This window comes from Myxocyprinus asiaticus, chromosome 24 (genome assembly GCF_019703515.2).
Source record: "Myxocyprinus asiaticus isolate MX2 ecotype Aquarium Trade chromosome 24, UBuf_Myxa_2, whole genome shotgun sequence".
Lineage (NCBI taxonomy): Eukaryota > Metazoa > Chordata > Actinopteri > Cypriniformes > Catostomidae > Myxocyprinus > Myxocyprinus asiaticus.
Window position 1 is genome coordinate 14,744,946 of NC_059367.1, and position 24,119 is coordinate 14,769,064.

At 37.9% G+C, this 24,119-nt stretch overlaps 2 protein-coding genes across 2 annotated transcripts in view; one reads left to right on the forward strand and one right to left on the reverse strand.

Moving 5' to 3' along the window:
- Nucleotides 1–22,210, forward strand: fsd1 (fibronectin type III and SPRY domain containing 1). Its single transcript, XM_051653836.1, has 13 exons — nucleotides 1–129; nucleotides 994–1,089; nucleotides 1,316–1,447; nucleotides 6,074–6,175; nucleotides 8,440–8,462; nucleotides 9,077–9,198; nucleotides 9,782–9,991; nucleotides 10,088–10,186; nucleotides 13,937–14,090; nucleotides 14,468–14,550; nucleotides 14,663–14,914; nucleotides 15,144–15,232; nucleotides 19,283–22,210. The coding sequence occupies exons 1-13, from the start codon at nucleotides 115–117 to the stop codon at nucleotides 19,391–19,393; spliced, it is 1,488 nt and encodes a 495-aa protein (XP_051509796.1). The 5' UTR covers nucleotides 1–114; the 3' UTR covers nucleotides 19,394–22,210.
- The window catches only part of LOC127415200 (signal-transducing adaptor protein 1-like), a 16,195-nt gene continuing 14,151 nt past the window's right edge, over nucleotides 22,076–24,119 (reverse strand). The window contains exons 12-14 of the mRNA XM_051653837.1: nucleotides 23,708–23,770; nucleotides 23,281–23,403; nucleotides 22,076–22,898 (exon numbers count right to left, since the gene is read on the reverse strand). Coding sequence (XP_051509797.1) covers nucleotides 22,840–22,898; nucleotides 23,281–23,403; nucleotides 23,708–23,770 — 245 coding nt within the window. The 3' untranslated portion in view covers nucleotides 22,076–22,839. The remainder of the gene's footprint in view (nucleotides 22,899–23,280; nucleotides 23,404–23,707; nucleotides 23,771–24,119) is intronic.

Consider the following 24,119-nt stretch of genomic DNA (forward strand, 5'->3'; position numbering starts at 1 on the left):
CTGCTCCATAGCAACATCAGTACCAGGGCGACGGGCCAGTGGAGTAGCGCTGTTGCGGACGACTTGGGACAAATATCCTGAGAATATCTGAAACAGGTGCTGCATATCGACAGCATGGACGACCAGAGGGTAAGCTTGAACCGAAATAAAAAAGAAATTATAATTGAAACGCTCTGATGACAAAGAAAGAAGATGCTGCATTCAAAAGACAGACTAAATACGAAATGCCGTTAGCTTGTAGCTTCACTTCCAAACGCCCTCCGCCCATTGTGTTTGTGGAAATGAGTATTTTTTTGTAAAGGATAGTCTAATGAAGTAACAAGTTTGTAACGTTAGGATTTTCAGTGTTTTTAAAGCACGATGCGTGCATGAAGATATCCTTCAGTTGTTCAACAAGCACCTTGAATCGCTAGAAACTGCACCGGTTCTCGCAGCCCCATAATGTAATACGAGTTCTGTTTTCAAATATTCACTGCAGGCAGTCTTATTTAGGAGGGATTTGCAGTTATGCTCAGTCATGGATGCAAATCATACACAAGCGATGGCAAATTTTGGTGCAGGGCAATCCCAAACCGGCCTGTATTGTTTGAAGACTCTGGCTTCAGGGAGGCGCCCTGGACATAAAGCCGCTTGTGTGTGGCATCATCAGTGACTTAATCCAATGCATTTGGCCTGGATGAGAATGAAACATGACATTTCTGGTCAACCATGCATGATGTACAGAAATATCTTCACGTTTACCTTCTCTGCTTCACTTATGTAATATGCATCACGAATGGATGAGTGCACTGGGTGTCCCAAGGCAGAAAAATAATTAATATTCAGAAACTGCCTTAAAAACAGACTAGCAGCTGTTTACTTCGATGGCAAAAGCAAAAAGTGTTTGAGGCCCTGCATGTGCAACCATATTCAACCTATTTTAATTGCCATTCAGTTTTTGTGTTGTATGACTTCATGTATGCATGCATTTCTGATTTCATATGCATGTTTCAGGAGTCACTGCAGAAGATCATCACCACGTTGGCCCTAAAGAATGAAGAAATTCAGAATTTCATCTGCTGTCTAAAGCAGAATTTAGAAAACCTAGAGGTAAACCCACAACTTTGTGTCACATTTAAAATAATGTTGATAGATTGCATTACTGACTTTTAATTAGTAATGACATCTTTGCTCATTGAACCATGTTTTTGATGAAATGTCAACTCTCAGCTAGATTTGAAGTGGCCTAGATATATGCACATTCTCTCTCATAATAAGAGGCAGGTCAATGCAGCTTTGACTGTGCATTTGACTGCGCTTTTCACTGTGTCTCAAGGAGAATGCAAACCGAGTGCAGGAGGATCTTGACTCAGAGTTTAGTTCTCTGCATGCTGTCCTGGATGAACTGAAAGAGGGCATGGTCACACGCATCAAACAGGAAAGAGCCAGCCGCACCTATGAGCTACAGGTGAGAGCGCTTAAAGGGATGGTTCACCCAAAAATGAAAATTCACTCATTTACTCACCCTCATGCCATCCCAGATGTGTATGACTTTCTTTCTTCTGCTGAATGCAAACAAAGATTTTTAGAAGAATATCTCAGCTCTGTAGGTCCTCACAATGCAAGCTTAAGGCGATCAGTCAGTCACTTTTATTTATAAAGCAGATTTAAAAACAACAATTGTTGACCAAAGTGCTGTGCAATGCTAGCGATTAAAACAAAACTTTAAAAGACAACATCATTTACACATAAAAACAAAGACGAATATAGAAAAACACTGCTACTCTAAGATTGATCTATAAGCTACAGTGAAAAGGTACATTTTAAGAAGTGATTTAAAAGCATCAATTGTAGGACAGGTTCTAATATGGACCGGCAGACTGTTCCAGAGATGTAGGGCTGCAACCGAAAATGCACGATCGCACTTACATTTTAATTGGGACCTGGGGACAGTTAACAGCATACAGTCTGAAGACCTTAAAGGCCTGGAGGTCTGATGCTGAGAAAGGAGAACGGATATTTAATGAGGTGCCAAACCATAAAGTCCCTTATAAACCAATAATAAGGCCTTAAACTGGATTCTATAATTAATTGGGAGCCAGTGAAGGGAGACACACCTGATGAAATGTGCCATGTCGCGGCTAGGACACAGCACAAGTATCAAACACAGGGCATGTTGATGCGGTTCAGTTGGCAGACTGTACATACAAAAGCTACCCTTTCCTTCTTCAAGAATTAACAAGTGTAGAGTAAATAAAATATGTCCATTGATAATGATTCATGGAAAATATACGAATTGCGCTCCGTGATGCGGCAGAAATTTGAGCTGCCTCCGGAATCGTAGGTGGGCACCGCCGACAGACGCCGAGCAGCGGCGATGTGCGTACATTCATTGAAAACAATCGTTTCGAATTTTAGAAACGCCATGTTGTCCACCAGACATGTACGGTGTGCGACCTCCTTAATGGTGGCCAGAACTTTGAAGGTTCAGAAACCATATAAAGGCAGCATAAATGTAATCTATACGACTCCAGTGGTTAAATCCATGTCTTCAGAAGTGAAATGATAGGTCTGGGTGAGAAACAGATCAATATTTATGTCCTTTTTTTTTACTATAAATTCTCCTCCCTGCCCAGTTGGTGGCGATATGCACAAAGAATGCGAATCGCCAAAAGCAAAAGAAGAATTATGCTGCCTTTATGTGCTTTTTGGACCTTCACAATTCTGGCCACAATTTACTTGCATTGTAAGGATCTACAGAGCTTAGATATTCTTCTAAAAATCTTTGTTTGTGTTCAGCAGATGAAAGAAAGTCACACATCTGGGATGGCATTAGGGTGAGTAAATAATGAGAGAATTTTCATTTTGGGTGAACTATCCCTTAAATGTATGTCAACATGCATGTTTTAGTGTCTGAGCCAAGCTCTTTGATCACTCTTGTGATGGTCTAAAGCCATAATAAGGGTTAATAAATTCTACATAAATTAACTCAAGTGTTTCATGTTTGCTTGACTGAATGAGCGGACATAAGCAGTGAAAGGGTCGGCAGAGTGAGACAGCTTTAGAGCTCATGTAGGACTTAGACATGTCATGTTAAGTGAAGGATAATAAGAGATCCTTGAGGATTAGTTTGTGTGTGTGTGTGTATGTGTAATCCAGATTGCATCTTTGTATACCTGTACATGTATTTCATAACACCCATTTCATTCTATTGAAATGACGTATAACTCTGTCATTACTGGTGTTATTTATATCCTTTAGAAGAATATAATTTGAAAGCACTTCCTCTTGACTAAGTATATGAACCTGAAGTCAGAAGGTTAAAATACGCAGGTTTGAAAACATTTTAACCCCAGGTGTTTTTCCCCTGTTTGCAGTACTTTTTTTACTTCAAGATATACTGTTAAAACATCCTGTATATTCCGTGATGATGCAACCATTTTGTGACTTACATCACAAAAATTTTAATGTTCTTCTAACTGATTGAGGTTCATTGTACTTTTGATTGTATTTTCCTCAACTATATGTGATTTGTAGATGTTTCCAACCAGTATTTAATCTAATCTGAAGCCCAGCTACCTGTATCAAGATGCAAAATCAATAAATAAATAAATACATCTTCACATTTACAGTTGAAGTCAGAAGTTTACATACACCTTAGCCAAATACATTTAAACTCTTCACAATTCCTGACATTTAATCATTGAAAACTTTCCCTGTTATGTCAGGTAGGATCACTGCTTTAAGAATGTGAAATGTTGGGGCCTGGGAGCTCAGCGAGTAAAGACGCTGACTGCCACCCCTGGAGTCGCGAGTTCGAAACCAGGGCGTGCTGAGTGACTCCAGCCAGGTCTCCTAAGCAACCAAATTGGCCCAGTTGCTAGGGAGGGTAGAGTCACAAGGGGTAACCTCCTCGTGGTCACTATAATGTGGTTCACTCTTGGTGGGGCATGTGGTGAGTTGTGCGTGGATACCGCGGAGAATAGCGTGAGCCTCCACACATGCTATGTCTCCACGATAACGCGTTCAACAAGCCACGTGATAAGATGCGTGGATTGACTGTCTCAGACGCAGAGGCAACTGAGACACCCAGATTGAAGCAAGTCACTACGCCACCACGAGGACTTAGAGCGCACTGGGAATTTGGCATTCCAAATTGGAGAGAAAAAGGGGAGAAAAAAAAAAAAGATTGTGAAATGTCAGAATAATAGTAGAGAGAATAATTTATTTCAGCTTTTATTTCTTTCATCACATTCCCTGTGGGTCAGATGTTTACATACACTTTGTTAGTATTTGGTAGCATTGCCTTTAAATTGTTTAACTTGGATCAAACATTTTGGGTAGCCTTCCACAAGCTTCTCCCAATAAGATTCTGGAATTTTGCCCAATTCTCCAGATAGAACTGGTGTAACTGAGTCAGGTTTGTAGGCCTACTTGCTCGCACACACTTTTTCAGTTCTGCCCACAAATTTTCTATTGGATTGAAGTCAGAGCTTTGTGATGGCCACTCCAATACGTTGACTTTGTTGTCCTTAAGCCATTTTGCCACAACTTTGGAGGTATCCAATTGGAAGACACATTTGCGATCAAGCTTTAACTTCCTGGCTGATGTTTTGAGATGTTGCTGCAATATATCCACATAATTTTCCTTCCTCATGATGCCATCTATTTTGTGAAGTGCACCAGTCCCTCCTGCAGCAAAGCACCCCCACAACATGATGCTGCCACCCCCAGGTTGGGATGGTGTTCTTCGGCTTGCAAGTCTCACCCTTTTTCCTCCAAACATAACGATGGTCATTATGAGACCAGAGGATATTTCTCCAAAAAGTAAGATCTTTGTCCCCATTTGCACTTGCAAACTGTAGTCTGGCTTTTTTTTTTTTTATGGTAGTTTTGGAGCAGTGGCTTCTTCCCTGCTGAGCAGCCTTTCAGGTTATGTCGATATAGGACTCATTTTACTGTGGATATAGATACTTGTCTACCTGTTTCCTCCAGCATTTTTACAAGGTCCTTTGCTGTTGTTCTGGGATTGATTAGCACTTTTCGCACCAAACTACGTTCATCTGTAGGAGACAGAATGCGTCTCCTTCCTGAGTGGTATGATGGCTGCATGGTCCCATGGTGTTTATACTTGCGTACTATTTGTTTGTACAGATGAATGTGGTACCTTCAGGTGTTTGGAAATTGCTCCCAAGGATGAACCAGTCTTGTGGAGGTCCACAATTTTTTTTCTGATGTCTTGGCTGATTTCTTTTGATTTTCCCATGATGTCAAGCAAAGAGGCACTGAGTTTGAAGGTTGGCCTTAAAACACATCCACAGGTACACCTCCAATTGACCCAAATTAGCCTATCAGAAGCTATTTGGCTAATTGCCTAAAGGCTTGACATAATTTTCTGGAATTTTCCAAGCTGCTTAAAGGCACAGTTAACTTAGTGTATGTAAACTTCTGACCCACTGTAATTGTGATATAGTCAATTAAAAGTGAAACAATCTTTCTGTAAACAATTGTTGGATAAATTACTTGTGTAGTGTACAAAGTAGATGTCCTAAACAACTTGTATGCTAATATGAAATCTGTGGAATGTTTAAAAAATTAGTTTTAATGACTTCAACCTAAGTATATGTAAACTTCTGACTTCAACTGTACATGTATATTCTTGGCAAATACTTTCTTACCAAAGTAATATTGCACATTTTGCATAAGTGGCAATTTCTAGAACAAGCAGAATAGAACGAAACATGCAGTAAAACAAACATGCAGTAAAATATGAATTAAAATCAAAGGCAAATAAGGTTAGGCATCCAGTGCCAAAAATAACACCAGTATGCAAAATGCCACCCTACAACAATTATGACTGTAGTGCTGATATTACGTACTTCTAGTTGTTTATGCTGCTAAAAGTCAATAAAGATAAGTGAGGTTGCCTAAACCAATCCAGGATTCCAGGCTTATTATAATGCCTGAAGGAATTCACTGAGTAAGCTTCAAGATTATGTATGTGTCCTGTGACTATATGAAGAGAGACAAAATGTTTCCTAGACAAAAAAAGCATGATTATTTGATACTATGATTATTGTGATCCTCCTCTCAGAGCCAGCTGGGTGCATGTACCAAAGCCCTGGAGAGCTCAGAGGAGCTGCTTGAATTAGCCAATCAGACACTCTGCTCAGCTAAGAATGACAGCATCACTCAGGTATCGCCCACTTGGAATGTTTACACTCTTGAATCGAATTGACTGATCTCATCAACCTAAATGAACGTATTGTGTTACAAACACAATGGACTACTTGCACAACTGCTTCTGCATTCTATGTAGTGCGGCTCAGGCATTTCCGGTTATAGCGTTCAGCACACTTGCATAGATTTATTAATGGGAAGGCAGATTATTTCTCATTTTTAGGGCTTAGGCTTTTTAGGCTTGATTAAAACAATAAATCATGTTTTTTGGCGTTAACGTGACTGATCTCAAATTTATGAAGTTTGAAATCTGATATTTGCCTCTAAATATATTTTTTCCATTCCAAACGTAGCTACACTCAGCTCTAGATTATAAATCAAACATATATAACCTGCAGCAGTCTGACCGTCTCTCTTTCGTTGACGATATTTCATACCTGTTGAGATGCAACAATAAATTCCACCATAGTACGACTGCAAATGACTTAACTTTGGTTAATTGTCCTGGATAGATTGATTTATAAATACATTAGCCATTCTCTTACACTGGCCAGGCTTTAAAATTCATTCAGAATAGAATGAAGCAGTTTTAATGTCAGGTTGAATAAATAAATACATTTAAAGGATAGTTCATCCAAAAAGGATAGTTCATCCAAAAAGGAAAATTCTCTCATAATTTACTCACTTTCATGACATTCCAGATGTGTATGACTTTCTTTCTTCTGTTGAACTCAAACGAAGATTTTTAGAAGAATATTTCAGCTCTGTAGGACCTCTCAATGCTAGTGAATGGTGACCAGACCTTTCCAGCTCCAAAAATCACATAAAGGCAGCATAAAAGTAATCCATACGACTCCAGTGGTTTAATCAATGAATTCTGAAGCAATGCAGTCACTTTTGCTGAGAAACAGATCAATATTTCAATTCTTTGTTTTTTACTATAAATTTCCACTTTCACCTGCACTTTCAGAATGTGAAAGTAAAAGTGGAGATTTATTTTAAGAAAGGACTTAAATATTTATCTGTTTCTCACCCACACCTCTTGAAGACATAGATTTAATCACATGAGTCATATGGATTACTTTTATGCTGTCTTTATTTGATTTTTGGGGCTTGAAAGTTCTTTGTCACCATTCACTTTCATTGTATGGATCACAGAGCTGAGATATTCTTCTAAAAATCTTTGTTTGTGTTCTGCAGAAGAAAGAAGTCATACACATCTGGGATGGCATGAAAGTAAATATGTCAAAATGAGGGTGAGTAAATAATGAGAATTTTAAATTTTTTGAGTGAACTATCCCTTTAACTGCGCCAAAATATGTTTAATGACACTACACGTATTTAATCAGTTTCAGACATTATAACTTATTATCTTTGGCAGCTCTTCTACTAATTTACATTGTAACATATACTCATTTGGCCCTAATAAAGTGCCGACGTGGTCTTCTGCTGTTGTAGCCCATCCGCCTCAAGGTTCGACGTGTTGTGCATTTTAAGATGCTATTTTGCTCAAAACAATTGCACAGAGTGGTTATCTTAGTTACCGTAGCCTTTCTGTCAGCTCCAACCAGTCAAGGCATTTCTGTCCACAGAACTGCCGCTCACTGGATGTTTTTTGTTTTGTTTCTGGCACAATTCTGAGTAAACTCTAGAGACTGTTATGCATGAAAATCCCAGGTGATCAGCAGTTACAGAAATACTCAAACCAGCCCGTCTGGCACCAACAATCATGCCACGGTCGAAATCACTGAGATCAAATTTTTGCTTCTCCTGTCTCTGAAAATGACCTTAAAATCTTCTCCCAAACACTCATTTTAAATATAGTTTTGGGAACTAGGCAACTACGGCACATTGTAAATGCATATAACCGGAAACTAGCAAGCTTGTTTATTTCAACAAGCTCAGTGCAAGTAGTCCATTGATTTATTGTTATACATTTTTGAATGTAATTTCATTTTTAAAAACACTTGTGTATTGAATTGTATAAGTTGTAGGAGCTTTTCCTCTCATATTTAGCTGCATTTTCAAAGCATTTGTGACTAAGTATTTTGATTGTTTGTTTACAATCTTTTGTTCAGTTTTGGCACTGATGTTGCTTTCTCTAACAAAGTGGCAAATTGTGGCAGATGCTGCTGGCTTGTCCTGCTAACACGTGCTGGTATAACTGATGTATTGTTGTATCGTTCAGTGCGACTCAGTTCTCTTGCTCCCTATCTCTCTCTCTCTCTTCTCTCTCTCTCTCTCTCTCTCTCTCTCTCTCTTCTTTCCTCTCTGCTGCAGGCGGCCAAAGACATAAAGGATAGGTACTGTACAGCTATTCATACTTGTCATACTGATGAAGTTCAGTGCACAGTGTAGAACATCTTTACACTTTTATTTACCCCAGAAATTTAATTCACTTAATAATTAACCTTTTTTTTTTTTTTTCTTCACTCTTGTCTTTAGCAACATCATCATTCTCTGTATTTTCTTTCTGTTTTTCTCCCCAGGTGTGTGTTTGTGTATGCATGGAGTGATTTAAAGGAATAGTTCTTGTAAAAAATTTGACTCACCCCCATGCAGTTCCAAACTTGTATGACTTTTTCTTTCGTTGAACACAAAAGTAGATTAACTTTCAGTCACCATTTACATTCTTTTCATGAAAAAATAAAAACAAAAAACATTGCAATGAAAGTGAAATATAACTGAGACTGACATCCTGCCTGAGATCTCCTTTTGTGTTCCATGGAAGAAAGGAAGTCATACAGTGAGTAAATGATGACAAAATTTTCATTTTAGTGAGAACTCTCCCTTTATTGTGCCATCATTGCATTTTATTTTTATCATGACATTCCCACATTCCTGTTCTCAATCCATCAGGTGTGTTATTGTCATTGTAAACTAATATAAGTGTTTATGTCGGCCTGTGTGTCTGCAGTGTGACTATGGCTCCAGCATTTCGTCTGTCATTGAAAGCCAAGGCGAGTGACAGTATGAATCACCTGATGGTAGACTTCACTCAGGAAAGAAACATGCTACAGGCCATCTCATTTCTTCCAGGTCAGTGTAGCATCAAAGAGTAATCATCATAAGCAAAACTCGATTGACACACGTAGATTTTTGTCAGTCTGTGCGTGTGTTTGTGTACAGTTTTGACGTCAAATCTGTTTATTTCCATGTAAGCCCCTAAAACAGGTTTTTCCAGTCAGCAGTGTTTTTCATAAACTACACATGCTTCAGAAGTAACCCCTAAAAACAGCCTGTTATATATTGTTTAGAAGTCTAATTTAATAAAGATTATGCTAAAATGTTGTATGTTTTTAAGAATCAACTTCCTTGTCTCATTTTTCAGTTAATGAAGTGTTTAATTTTAGGACTTGCATACATTTTTGCTTTGACTAGAAACAAAGGTAATCTACTGGATCAGACAGGGTGGGGTAATCTGGGACAACTAAGCTCCTACAAGCAAATGTGTGTTATGTCAGCTTTACCATATTCTAGCTGGATCGTCATGTGATTGAGGTTTGTTTGTTTTGGGTTGTTGGTCTAAAGTTTTGGGGTAAAATCATAGTATACTGCACATGCTGAAAGTGCAAAAAAATGTCCCAGAAGACCCTAAGATCTCTTTGTCTCTCACCTTTAGTGCCTGCGACGCCAGAAATACAGTTGGCTGAATGCCAGGTGTTTGATAACACAGTCACAGCTGTGTGGACCTTACCTGAACCTGACTCCAAAATCGACCACTACATTCTAGAATATCGGAGAACCAATCATGAAGGTCCTCCCCGCGCTCGAGAAGACCACCCCTGGATGGTAGTGGAAGGGATAAAAGAAACTGAGTATACACTCACTGGTAAGTGCTGATTTTTGTTTTGGTTGTGGTCTTTTTTTGAGTAGAAATGGTTAAAGATGTAACTATAATGTTTTGAGGGGCCATTCATTTTTTCAGGTCTTCGTTTTGACACACGTTACATGACCTTTCGGGTGAAGGCATGCAATAAGGCTGTGGCAGGTGAATTCTCAGAGCCGGTTACTCTGGAAACGCACGGTAAGTTGTACTTGCGCACGCACACACACACACACACACACACACACACACACACACACGGGTAATGAGGCATGATGTTTCTTCTCTTTACTAAAAAAAACAGTCTTACAAAGGTTCACTTCAGCACTATATCTACTAAACTGGTAGTTAAAGACTGATGCAGAGACCACAGTTGCCACTTTTATCTTCTTTAAAGCAGGGCCCAAAAAGTTACTGGCCAGTTGGTCTGTAAAATGTTTAGGAATTGTGATGTAATAAATGATTTAAATGGCAATTGAAGAACAATAGTCTGACCTCCATATTTTTCTTTGTCTGACAAAAGAGTATCAAGGAGACACAAGTGGCCAATTAATAAAAGCTCAGTGACTGTTGCAACTGTTTTTTGTTTGTTTGTTTGTTTTTTTACTGGAAAAATTATACATTTACCATTAAACATTAAGCTAGAAAAAAGAAAAACAGAAGTTTTTCCAAAAATTCCTGATGTTAAGCCACCAAAATGAAAGTGCAAGCATGCAAAAGGAAATCAGCTGTATACTTTCTCACAGGGGAAAAAAACTGGTAACACATTACAAGGTTCCATTTGTTAACATTAGTTAATGCAATAGGTATCATGAACTAACAATGAACAATATATATATATATTTTTACAGCATTTATTAATGTTTGTTAATGTTAGTTTATAAAAATACAATTGTTCATTGTTAGTTCATGTTAGTTCATAGCGCAATAACTAATGTTAACATATACAACTTTTGAATTTAAAAATGAATTACTATATGTATTAAATTAAAATGAACTAAGATTAATAAATTCTGTAAAAGTATTATTTATTGTTAGTTCATGTTAACTAATGTTAACAAGTGGAACCTTACTGTAAAGTGTTACCAAAAACTTGTGTGTGTATGTATAGTTGTGCTCAAAAGTTTGCATACCCTTGGAGAACTGGTAATATATGTAACATTTTTAAAGAAAACATGAGTGAGCAGGCAAAACACATTTCTTTTATTTCTTATGGGATTCATATTCAACTGTAGATTATAACAGAATGGCACAATCATAAAACAAAACATGGCAACAAAGAAAAAAATGAAATGACCCCTGTTCAAAAGTCTGCATACCCTTAGTTCTTAATATTGTGTATTGCCCCCTTTAGCATCAATCACAGCGTGCAGTCTTTTGTAATAGATGTCTACGAGGCCCCAAATTCTTGCAGGTGGTATAGCTGCCCATTTGTCTTGGCAAAATGCCTCCAGGTCATGCAAAGTCTTTGGTCGCCTTGCATGAACCACACGTTTGAGATCTCCCCAGAGTGGCTCGATGATATTAATGTCAGGAGACTGTGATGGCCACTCCAGAACCTTCACCTTTCTCTGCTGTAACCACTGGAGGGTCAACTTGGCCTTGTGCTTAGGGTCATTGTCGTGCTGGAAAGTCCAAGAGCATCCCATGCGCAGCTTTCGTGCAGAAGAATGCAAATTGTTTGCCAGTATTTTCTGATAACATACTGCATTCATCTTGCCATCAATTTTCACAAGATTCCCCATGCCTTTAGAGTTCACATACCCCCAAAACCTCAGTGAGCCACCACCACGCCTCACAGTGGGGATGGTATTCTTTTCACTATAGGACTTGTTGACCCCTCTCCAAACATAGCGCTTATGGTTGTGACCATAAAGCTCTATTTTGGTCTCGTCACTCCAAATTACAATGTACCAGAAGCTATGAGGCGTGTCAAGGTGTTGTCGGGCATATTGTAACCAGGCTTTTTTGTGGCATTGGCGCAGTAAAGGCTTCTTTCTGGCAACTCGACCATGCAGCTCATTTTTCTTCAAGTATCGTCTTATTGTGCTCCTTGAAACAACCACACTGTCTTTTTCCAGAGCAGGCTGTATTTCTCCTGAGGTTACCTGTTGGTTTTTCTTTGTATCCCGAACAATTCTTCTGGCAGGTGTGGCTGAAATCTTTCTTGGTCTACCTGACCTTGGCTTGGTATCAAGAGATCCCCGAATTTTCCACTTCTTAATAAGTGATTGAACAGTACTGACTGGCATTTTCAAGGCTTTGGATATCTTTTTATATTCTTTTCCATCTTTATAAAGTTCCATTACCTTGTTACGCAGGTCTTTTGACAGTTCTTTTCTGCTACCCATGGCTCAGTATCTAGCCTGCTCAATGCATCCATGTGAGAGCTAACAAACTCATTGACTATTTATAGACACAGGCACTAATTGCAATTTAAAAAGCCACAGGTGTGGGAAATTAACCTTTAATTGCCATTTAAACCTGTGTGTGTCACCTTGTGTGTCTGTAACAAGGCCAAACATTCAAGGGTATGTAAACTTCTGATCAGGGCCATTTGGGTGATTTCTGTTATCATTATGATTTAAAAAGGAGCCAAACAACTATGTGATAATAAATTGCTTCATATGATCACTATACTTAAATAAAAGTCAATAAAAAATGTTTTTGCATGATCAGTCATATTTTCAAAATCAATGCCAATATGTCACAATTTCTGCCAGGGTATGCAAACTTTTGAGCACAACTGTGTGTGTGTGTGTGTGTGTGTGTGTGTGTGTGTGTGTGTGTGTGTGTGTGTGTATATATATATATATATATATATATATATATATAGTGGACCCTGCATAAATCTATAAAAGCATGTTTCATGGTTTAAAAACGAAACTTAAAGGAATATTCTGGGTTCAATACAAGTTAAACTCAATCGACAGCATTTGTGGCATAATGTTGATTACCACAGAAAATAATTTTGACACGTCCATCCATCCTTTTTCTTTTTTTTATTTTATTTTTTTATATTCTTTTTCTCCCAATTTGGAATGCCCAATTCCCACTATTAGTAGGTCCTCGTGGTGGCATGGTTACTCACCTCAAGCCGGGTGGCGGAGGACAAGTCTTCGTGCATCTTATCACGTGGCTCATTGTGCATGACACTGTGGAAACTCCGCATGTGGAGGCTCATGCTACTCTCTGCGATCCATGCACAACTTACCACGCGCCCCATTGAGAGCGAGAACCACTAATTGTGACACTACCCTCCCTAGCAACCGGGTCAATTTGGTTGCTTAGGAGACCTGGCTGGAGTCACTCAGCACACCCTGGATTTGAACTTAAGACTCCAGGGGTGGTAGTCAGCGTCAATACTTGCTGAGCTACCCAGGCCCCCCTCCGTCCATCCTTTTCTAAAAAAAAAAAAAAAGCAAATATCGAGGTCACAGTGAGGCATTTACAATGGAAGTGAATGGGGCCAGTTTTTTAAGGGTTTAAAGGCAGAAATGTGAAGCTTATAATTTTATAAAAGCACTTACATTAATTTTATTATTTGAATTGTAAAGTTGTTTAAAAAGTCATTTACAGTCGTTTTAGGGTTTGTTGACATCGTCATGGCAACGAAGTTGTAAAATTGGAAATAACTTTACACAGAAAAGGTTAGTAAATGATTTTTATCACATTTTTAACATGCATATTGTTTGTCTTGTGGCTATACTTTTGAAACAGTGAGTATTTTAACATTTACAGATTGGCCACATTCACTTCCATTGTAAGTGCCTCACTGTAACCCAGATTTATGCTTTTTTAAAGAAAAGGAGGGACAAGTCAAAATAAATGTTTGTGTTAATCAATATTATGCCACAAATACTTTTGATTGAGCTTAACTTGTATTGAACCTGGAATATTCCTTTAATAAACGATTTATTACCTTTGTCTCTCCCTCTTCTTTCTTTCCAGCATTTGTCTTTAAACTGGACGCTAGTTCGGCCCATCAGAACTTGAAGGTGGAGGATCTCAGTGTGGAATGGGACAGCAGTGGTGGAAAGGTACCAGTCCAGGACATCAGAAAGGACAAGAACAGAACCAGCTCTCCCATGCATTCTCCCGCCAGGTCAGATTCAGCTGTCCTACTGTGTCTAGTAATATTAATTCTTGTCTAAGAGTATCTCAGTTCTGATGTGTCACCTTTGTAACATATCTTATAACAGTTATACACTGCTGTGTATTTTTTTGGCACTCTGTACATTGCCTGTTCTACCAGTAGCTGTTGCTACCAAATTAATTTGTTGTTTTATTGCTTATCATGACTGGCATAGTAGACAAAACAGACTGTCAGCACGGCCTGTTTACATATTTTCATAAAATCTAATCATTAATTTACTGGCATTAATGTTTGTTTTCCAAAAGCAGCTTTTGCTTGCTAATTTACCCAGCCATGTGGCCATTCAGCATTTACTGTTCCAATTTATAAACCATTCTCTCCCATAGGACAGCCATGATGTCCCCCAAAAGAGCTCCTACTGCTAGAGTGGGTCGAGACCGTTTCACAGCAGAGTCCTACACTGTCTTGGGTGAGTCAACACAAACATATTACTATGAATATCATTCACAGAAAAGACACTGAAGGACTTTTACTTGCCCTCTTTTATGGGTTTGGTGCTTCTGTATCATTCTTAAATTCAGGTGACACCATGATTGATTCAGGGGACCATTACTGGGAGGTGAGGTTTGATAAGGAGAGTAAAGCATTTGCAGCTGGCATCGCTTTGCGGTCCTTTGGCCGATTTGACCAGTTGGGTAAGAGTAATGCATCCTGGTGCATCCACCTGAACAACTGGCTTCAGCAGAGCCTCACAGCCAAGCACAATAATAAAGCCCGAACCCTGGACTGCCCCATTCCAGACCGCATCGGCATTTACTGCAACTACGAAGAAGGTGAGTTAATCTATCCATATAACAAAATGAGGAAGTGTTGTTGCAGTTTTCCCACAGTTAGGCATGAAGCTGATAACTTGTTGCTGCATTGAAAGCAAATGGATGTTGTTTGCTATGTGAGAAGTGGCTAATTGCATCAGTCTCAGGTTATGATATAGACTCAGTTTAAACTTCAGTGAATAGAAGGAACCTTTTAAGGGATGTTTGTTTTTCTTCACCCTTTTCACAGGCACATTGTCTTTTTACAATGGTAGAACTAAAAGTCTTCTTCATACCTTCAGAACCAAGTTCCAGCAGCCTGTTATACCAGCCTTTATGGTAAGATCAGTAGACTGTTACTATAGCTACTACTGTAACTACATTAAAAAAATGTTTTAAACATAGTAGCTTTTTCTGAGCTACTTTTAAAGAGGATAGTTGTTTTTGTAATATTGTATTGCACATGACAAGCCCTCTTTTTTTTTTTTCTTCTTCTTTTTTTTTTTCTCCCCTTTTTCTCCCCAATTTGGAATGCCCAAATCCCAATGTGCTCTAAGTCCTCATGGTGGCGTAGTGACTTGCTTCAATCTGGGTGGTGGAGGACGAATCTCAATTGTCTCCGCATCTGAGACGTCAATCCACGCATCTTATCACGTGGCTTGATGAGCGCATTACCGCAGAGACGTAGCGCGTGTGGAGGCTTCACGCTCTTCTCTGCGGCATCTACGCACAGCTCACCATGCGCCCCACCGAGAGCGAACCACATTATAGTGACCAGGAGGAGGTTACCCCATGTGACTCTACCCTCCCTAGCAACCAGGCCAATTGGGTTGCTTTGGAGAATGTCTGGAGTCACTCAGCATGCCCTGGATTCGAACACACGACTCCAGGGGTTGTAGTCAGCGTCTTTGCTCGCTGAGCTACCCAGGCCCCCGACAAGCCGTATTTTTTTATTTTTATTTTTATTTATTTTTTTATTTTATTTTATTTTTTTATATTGTATTGCACGCCCAGATTTACAGCCAAGTGAACTAGTGAGGCAGTAATCTCTCTCTCTCTCTCTCTCATATAAAGCACTGGGAAGTCAGATTTGTTTGAGGAAACCAATTCATTGATTGATTTGAATCCCTGCACAGACATCTGTGTGACATTTTTCATCTTTTTTTTAACTATAATGAAAATAATATTACTTATGATAATTTTATAAAATAACACAGAACTTAGTGAAATGCTGCTGTCCATCACTGTTTTTAACAAATACACATTTTAGGGCTCTATTTTCGTAAGCACGCAAAACACAGCACTATTCGGTACGTCTTATCAAATTTTCACGAGAGCACTAATTCTAAGCGCAATTTTCGTGCAAAACACAAGTGGACGTGGGTGGGAGTGTCTGCGCTATTTGTTGGTGTATGCTTGCAAACTGTGGGTGTACTGTATGGAAATTAAGTGGGGCAAAGCGCAATATACTATTTTCCTGAGAAATATGTAATTGCGCTAAGACATTTCAAGACTACGTCTGTTTTCAGCACAAAGTCCAAATTCAGTTCCCGCATTTGCAGTTTGGATATTCTAACAGCAGATGGTAATAAAGTGCATGTCTAAATTACAGTTGAAGTCAGAAGTTTACATATACCTTAGCCAAATACATTTAAATTCAGTTTTTCACAATTCCTGACATTTAATCGTAGAAAACATTCCCTGTCTTCGGTCAGTTAGGATCACTATTTTAAGAATATGAAATGTCAGAATAATAGTAGAGAGAATGATTTATTTCAGCTTTTATTTCTTTCATCACATTCCCAGTGGGTCAGAAGTTTACATATACTTTGTTAGTATTTGGTAGCATTGCCTTTAAATTGTTTAACTTGGGTCAAATGTTTTGGGTTGCCTTCCACAAGCTTCTCACAATAAGTTTCTGGAATTTTGTCCCATTCCTCCAGACAGAACTGGTGTAACTGAGTCAGGTTGTAGGCCTCCTTGCTCACACACGCTTTTTCAGTTCTGCCCACAAATTTTCTGTCGGATCGAGGTCAGGGCTTTGTGATGGCCACTCCAATACCTTGACTTTGCTGTCCTTAAGCCATTTTGCCACAACTTTGGAGGTATGCTTGTGGTCATTGTCCATTTGGAAGACCCATTTGCGATTGAGCTTTAACTTCCTGGCTGATGTCTTGAAATGTTGCTTCAATATATCCACATAAATTTCCTTCCTCATGATGCCATCTATTTTGTGAAGTGCACCAGTCCCTCCTGCAGCAAAGCACCCCCACAACATGATGCTGCTACCCCCATGCTTCACGGTTGGGATGGTGTTCTTCGGCTTGCAAGTCTCACCCTTTTTCCTCCAAACATAACGATGGTCATTATGGCCAAACAGTTCAATTTGTATTTAATTAGACCAGAGGGCATTTCTCCAAAAAGTAAGATCTTTGTCCCCGTGTGCAGTTTTGGAGCAGTGGCTTCTTCCTTGCTGAGCAGTCTTTCAGGTTATGTCGATATAGGACTCGTTTTACTATGGATATAGATACTTGTCTACCTGTTTCCTCCAGCATCTTCACAAGGTCCTTTGCTGTTGTTCTGGGATTGATTTGCACTTTTTGCACCAAACTACATTCATCTCTAGGAGACAGAATGCATCTCCTTCCTGAGCAGTATGATGGCTTCATGGTCCCATGGTATTTATACTTGCGTACTATTGTTTGTACAGATGAACGTGGTACCTTCAGGCATTTGGAAATTGCTCCCAAGGATGAACCAGACTTGTGGAGGTCCACAATTTTTTTTTCTGAGGTCTTGACTGATTTATTTTTATTTTCCCACGATGTCAAGCAAAGAGGCACTGAGTTTGAAGGTTGGCCTTAAAATATATCCACAGGTACACCTCCAATTGACTCCAATTAGCCTATCAGAAGCTAATTGGCTAATTGCCTAAAGGCTTGACCAAATTTTTCTGGAATTTTCCAAGCTGCTTAAAAGCACAGTTAACTTAGTGAATGTAAACTTCTGATCCACTGGAATTGTGATATAGTCAATTAAAAGTGAAACAATCTGTCTGTAAACAATTGTTGGAAAAATGACTCATGTCATGCACAAAGTAGATGTCTTAAACGACTTGCCAAAACTAAAGTTTGCTAATATGAAATCTGTGGAGTGGTTAAAAAATTAGTTTTAATGACTTCAACCTAAGTGTATGTAAACTTCTGACTTCAACTGTATGTCCCTGACAATAGCTTTTTTTATTAAACAAAAATGTTGTATTAAACAAAAAATATTTGTGTTAAACTATCTATAGGGCATGGTTTATTTTTCAATTATAATAATAATTATTATTATGTTTATTTTTACCATTGTATTTATAATATAATTTGTATTGGTAATTTTCCACCTGTTGTCGTAGAGTGGTTTTTAAGTCACTGCAATAGGGGCTGTTGGAAGAAGTTGGAAAGAATAAAATGTTTGGATTTGGTATGATTGTTCATTATTTTGATTATATTTTCATTACATTTGAAGTGAAATTTTGAATTTAGAAATATTTTTGGTTGAATTTTTTCGTGTTTCAATAAAGTAATGTAATTATTCAAAATTAAAATCGACCGGTAGAAGTAAAGTGCGTGCCGATATAATCACTGTTAATACTAGCCATGATTTGTGTGTCAGTAGATGAAAATGATTAATAATTCTTACATTCCCTGTAATTTAATGGACCCTACATCCATATCCTGAACCTCATTTTCCATGTTTATAAAAGGAGCGTGTGCCATTTAACAAAGACGCAGTCCATATTTCTATTCTAATTCATTGCATACCGTCCATTTACACTACCAACTTCTTATGAATGTGCTGTCTTTGTTTATATCACTGGTGCTTGAGGGAATGGAAGAACCTCTGAATTAAATTGCACTTGACCTGATTAGCGCCTTGCGCGCGCGATTTCGCTAAAATCACTTGCGCTTAAACTTAACGCATGCTTGCACGAAAATACAAAAACTTCATGGCTATGCCCGTTGACATTGTGCTTATGGTATAGCGCTGCGCTTAGCGCTAGCACTCTTAAAATAGGGCCCATGATGTTTTCTAGATTCATTGGTGGTATTTATTGTAAATATATCTGTTTAAATTATGTTTAATGCTGTCAATATATGAGATCCTCATTGCTTCAATAGCTTCTGTGAGTAGTTATTTACTTTTAATTAGTAGTATATAGTGGTGTATCTTTTTCAACAGCTTTACTGTTTGTATTGAGTAGCTTGAAGCTTGACAAGTTCCCATTTCAAAGCTGCTGCAGCACAGTTCACTTGACATTTTTACAATTAAATCACAATTAAAATTTTTCTACCGAAACATGTTAACCCTTAACATTCAGGTTCCCTCTTTTGCCCCTTATAGGTGTGGAATGGGAGTTTCTCAGTGCAGACGGGGCTGCAGGTACCCAGTATTGTGCTGAGTGGTCAGAAGAGAAACAGTAATACAAGCAGCTCCAATGCCAGCCTTACTTAAACGTTATCCATCAGTCTTTCACTGACAAATATATACTCTTTAGAACTGTTACATGTTTGCACAGGCTTGGAGAACATCTGGCTAACCTGAACAAAGCCTGGAGGCTCTTTCTGTCATCACATTGCTTGCCAGCCCAGGGGGAGAACTCTTTTAGCTCCCCTTCCTCATTACTTTTAGCTCACTGCTACTGTGCCTTTCAGTGTCCTGAATTAAGACATCTAGAGGTGTTATTTTGTTTCATAATGCACAGAGCTTTATTAGCTTGTTCATGTATATGTCATTAGGGCCAAAATATTGTATTTTATTGTTTAGCATTTGTTAAAGAAATGTTATAGGTTCAATACAAGTGAAGCTCAATTGACAGTATTTGTGGCATAATGTTGATAAACAAGGGACGGATTGAAATAGTTTTGTGGTTATTCAAAAAAAAAGCAAAAAATCAGTTAAGGCACTTATAATGGAAGTGAATGGGGCCAGTCCATAAACATCCCAATACTCAGTTTCAAATGTATAACCACAAGACCTAAACATTATTTGTGTTAACATGATTTTAGTGTGATAGAATCAGGGATTTACCGCTTATAGAGCATTTACCAGATTTCAATGTTTACTAGCATCATGACAATGAAATTGTAATATTGAATGTAACTATACACAATGTGTATATCACATTAAAATTGCATGACACCAGCGACAGCACAAGATGAGAATGCATTCTTTTGTTCAAACACAGCTGGATGGAGCGCAATTCCAAAGGTATAATATATATTTATAATTATTTAAATATAAATATAATTGTTTAATCATTATATATTGAATTACCGTTGTTTGAGGACCTTTCTCAGCAATTATTTATATATGCAGTTAATTGCGATTCATACAATTAATTGGTATATCATGTAATTAATTCAATTACAAATTTTGATCGATTGACATTCCTAATGTTAACGTTTAAGGACTGGCCCAATTTATTTCCATTGTAAGTGCCTTACTGTAACCAAACTTTTTTTGTACATAAACAAGTGACGAGTTTAAATTATTATTATTATTATGTCTCAAATGCTGTTGATTGAGCTTAACTTGCATTGAACTCAGAACATTCTTTAAAAGTGAAGGTTTATTTCTGCAGCACCAAACAGAATAGCAAAAAAATGTCTGTTTTAAAAAAGGTTTCCTGAACACTACCCCCAAGTCCTGCTTCAAACTCGAGCTATTGGTTGAGCGAGTGTTGCTGTTGGACCGGTTGGGATGCTCAAACAGAGCAATGTTTTGAAAGCCTTACAGAGCCAGTGTTAACACTTTTTTTGTTTTTTGTTGAGGAAATCAATATAAATGGCTTACTTCTAGTTGTCTCTGCATATTAAGCTGGTATAAGAGAAGTATTTTAACATTGAAAAATGACACGCTTCAGCTTTAATTCAGACCACTGTATTTCTCAACTAAGACACATTTTAACAGTCATTTCAATGCAGCTGAGAACATGTTGGTGTTATTGTTTGAAATCTCAGATGTAACTATTATATTTACACTGAATATCTTATATGCCTCGAATTCTGCTAGCTGCTTCAGTGAACAAACATTTTTAAACTTAGTATCAAAGTAGCACAATAATCTTAAACGAAGTCATAGAGGAAGTCAAAAGCCTTTTATAGAATGTATTTAATTAAGCATTCCCAGCATTGGTGGAAAAGGGAGGCAGATTCAAAACAAACCATTGTTATGCACGGTTAATGATATGTGTGTGTGTGTGTGTGTGTGTGTGTGTGTCCATGTTCATGATTAGTCACCCATAAAGGTAAACGTTCAGTATTTATGCAAATATTTACTAGACTTGATTTTTTTGGATGCCTGCTGCAAATACTTGTACATTACAGAAGACAGAGATTTTTTGCTGTTCTCTAGTTAAAGGAATAGTTCACCCAAAAATGAAAATTCTCTCATCATTTACTCACCCTCATGTCATCCCAGATGTGTATGACTTTTTTCTTCTGCTGAACACAAGCAAGGATTTTTAGAAGAGTATCTCAGCTCTTTTGGTCAATACAATGCAAGTGAATGGTGGCCAGAACTTTGAAGGTACAAAAAGCACATAAAAGGCAGTATAAAAGTAATCCATTTGACTAGTGGCTAAATCTATGTCTTCAGAAGTGATATAATAGGTGTGGGTGAGAAGCAGATCAATATTTACGTACTTTTTTACTATTAATCTCAGATTTCACGCTCACATTCTTTGTGCATATCGCCCCCTACTGGGCAGGGATGAGATTGTATAGTAAAAAAGGACTTATATATTGATCTGTTTCTCACTCACACCTATCAAATCACTTCTGAAGATATAGATTGAACCACTGGAGTTGTGTGGATTTTGGACCTTCAAAGTTCTGGCAACCTTTCACTTGTATTGGGTGGACCTACAGAGATATTCTTCTAAAAATCATTTTTGTTCAGCAAAAGAAAAAAAGAAAGTCATACACATCTGGGATGGCATGAGGGTGAGTAAATGATTAGAGAAATTTCATTTTTGGGTGAACTATCCCTTTAATATAACCTGCAACACTTAGACATTATAAATGTTTCTTTCTGAAAAGTAAGTCAACCTGTAAAGTCATAATATTACACCACCTGTTACATCAATAAAACAGCATGTCAAACACTATTGTGTTGCACATCCAGACAAGGAAGAAAGTGGGAGATATACTTTATTTCTGTGATCATGTATTGTTCTCAGAACATGTAGCATAAAACAAGTGATCCATTATAACAGGAACAGAGAAACATCACATTTGTTTTAAATTTCTGTACAATATGTGAAGAAAGTAGACCTGCAACTTCCCCATATAATAAAGACTTTACGACAGGATAGCTTGTTACCAACAACTCTTTGTGATATATATAGTAAGCCTAATGTTTGTAGTACTGTATAAGAGAGACGAAGAAAAAAAGACAGACCAGCTATCTGACATTTAGGAATTCAAGATGAAACATTTAAATGGCAAGTTTGCATACGTGCTCAACTTCATGTGAATAATCTCTGGAACAGAGATCAATCTTTTGCAATATGTAGATGAGATAAGAGGCTACTAGAGATACACTTGTAATTTGAGTTGTGACTCATACACAACAGTAGTGATTTACTGTAAGCAGTGTGACACATAATAGTCAATAACTTGATATAATGTCTACTAAGTGATTGTAACAAGTAATGCATCTTAATGCAGAAAGAGCTGCCGACTTGATTCAGGGGCCTATTCATTGATCCATTCAACTGGACAGCAGCAGACAAATCTGACTGGTTGAATCTGAGCCAAGTCGAACTCCCACTGATACGGTGTTCAGGTGAGTACAGCTGTATATCCAAAAGCTTCTTTGTATACATTTAAGACCAGTTTAATACTCAGGTAATTGTTCCTTGTTCCACAGTGCAACAAATTATTGTTTTCCTCACATCATGATTCTTGGATAGCACGTCTCTTCTTAAAAATCATCTTGAGCTCCTCTGATAAAGCTGTTAAGAACAAAACCAAAGTCAGCTATGGATTTGTTTCTAAAAGAGATAGATCGACCAAAAAAATCTAAATTCAGTCATCATTTACTCACCCTCATAATGTTACAACCCTGTATGAATTTCTCTCTTCCATGGAACACAAAAGAAACAGTTAGGCAGAATGTTAACCATAATATAAAAGTGAAACTAACTGAAACATTCTGCCTGACATTTCCTTTTGTGTTGCACAGAAGAAAGTCATATAGGTTTGAAACAATATGAGGGTGAATAAATGACAAAATTATCATTTTCAGGTAAAGATCCCTTTAATAACTAATTAATTTACTGAAAGTGTATTAAATGTGAGCATGACAACATATTAAAAAAATGTATTTGCCCTTACTGATACCCGCAGGCTGTGGCCCAAGCTGAGTATTCTCTGTGTTCTCAAGCCCGTTTGACACACTGTAGCTTTGAAGAGATGCAATAGGGTAGCCAGGGGGTTTCAGTGCTTTTCTTTCACCACCTACATCAAAGTAGAGTCATGTCATAAGTGCTCTGCATTTTTTTGGTATTGTTCCTATAGTAACTAATTCCAACCATCTGCATAACAGTACTCAGGGGGGACTATTTTGACTAAGTGCAGTTTGTACAAAGGTCGGGGCATTACAACCAGTAGTCTTTGGTAACTAGGTGAGACCTCAAACTAGCAATGCTCTAACAAAAGGTAAAAAGCCCTTAATGCACTTCCATCTAAATGAACTCTAATGAAAATATGAAAATTTCAGGTTGGATAACAATCTCCCAAGAGCAACTTGAAGTGAACTCACCTAAATTGGTGTTCAAGTCTGGCGGCACTGAATTCTGATGAGGCAAAAATCGCACTGCGAAGACTAAATACAATGATCAGAATGATGATTAGACAGCATCAAAATAATAATAATAATATTTATTACAACCTATTTGTCAAACTTTTACTTTCTAGTTTTAGTAATGTTTAAAAATGACATGGAATATCATATAATACAGAGTGTAAAATACAATGTTTAATTACAAATATGAGCCTGTGTTTCAGTTGAGACTTCACATAACGCGTTTTTGCATCTGTCTGCATATTTTCAATTGTTTTTCTATGCAAACGTGCTAGATGGATGTCTTTGACCGCTGCGCCGCGTCTTGATGTTTTTTCAGTGTCTCGTAAAGAAGCACTACGTTTTTTTTAGATTGTATGTAAAGTCAAAA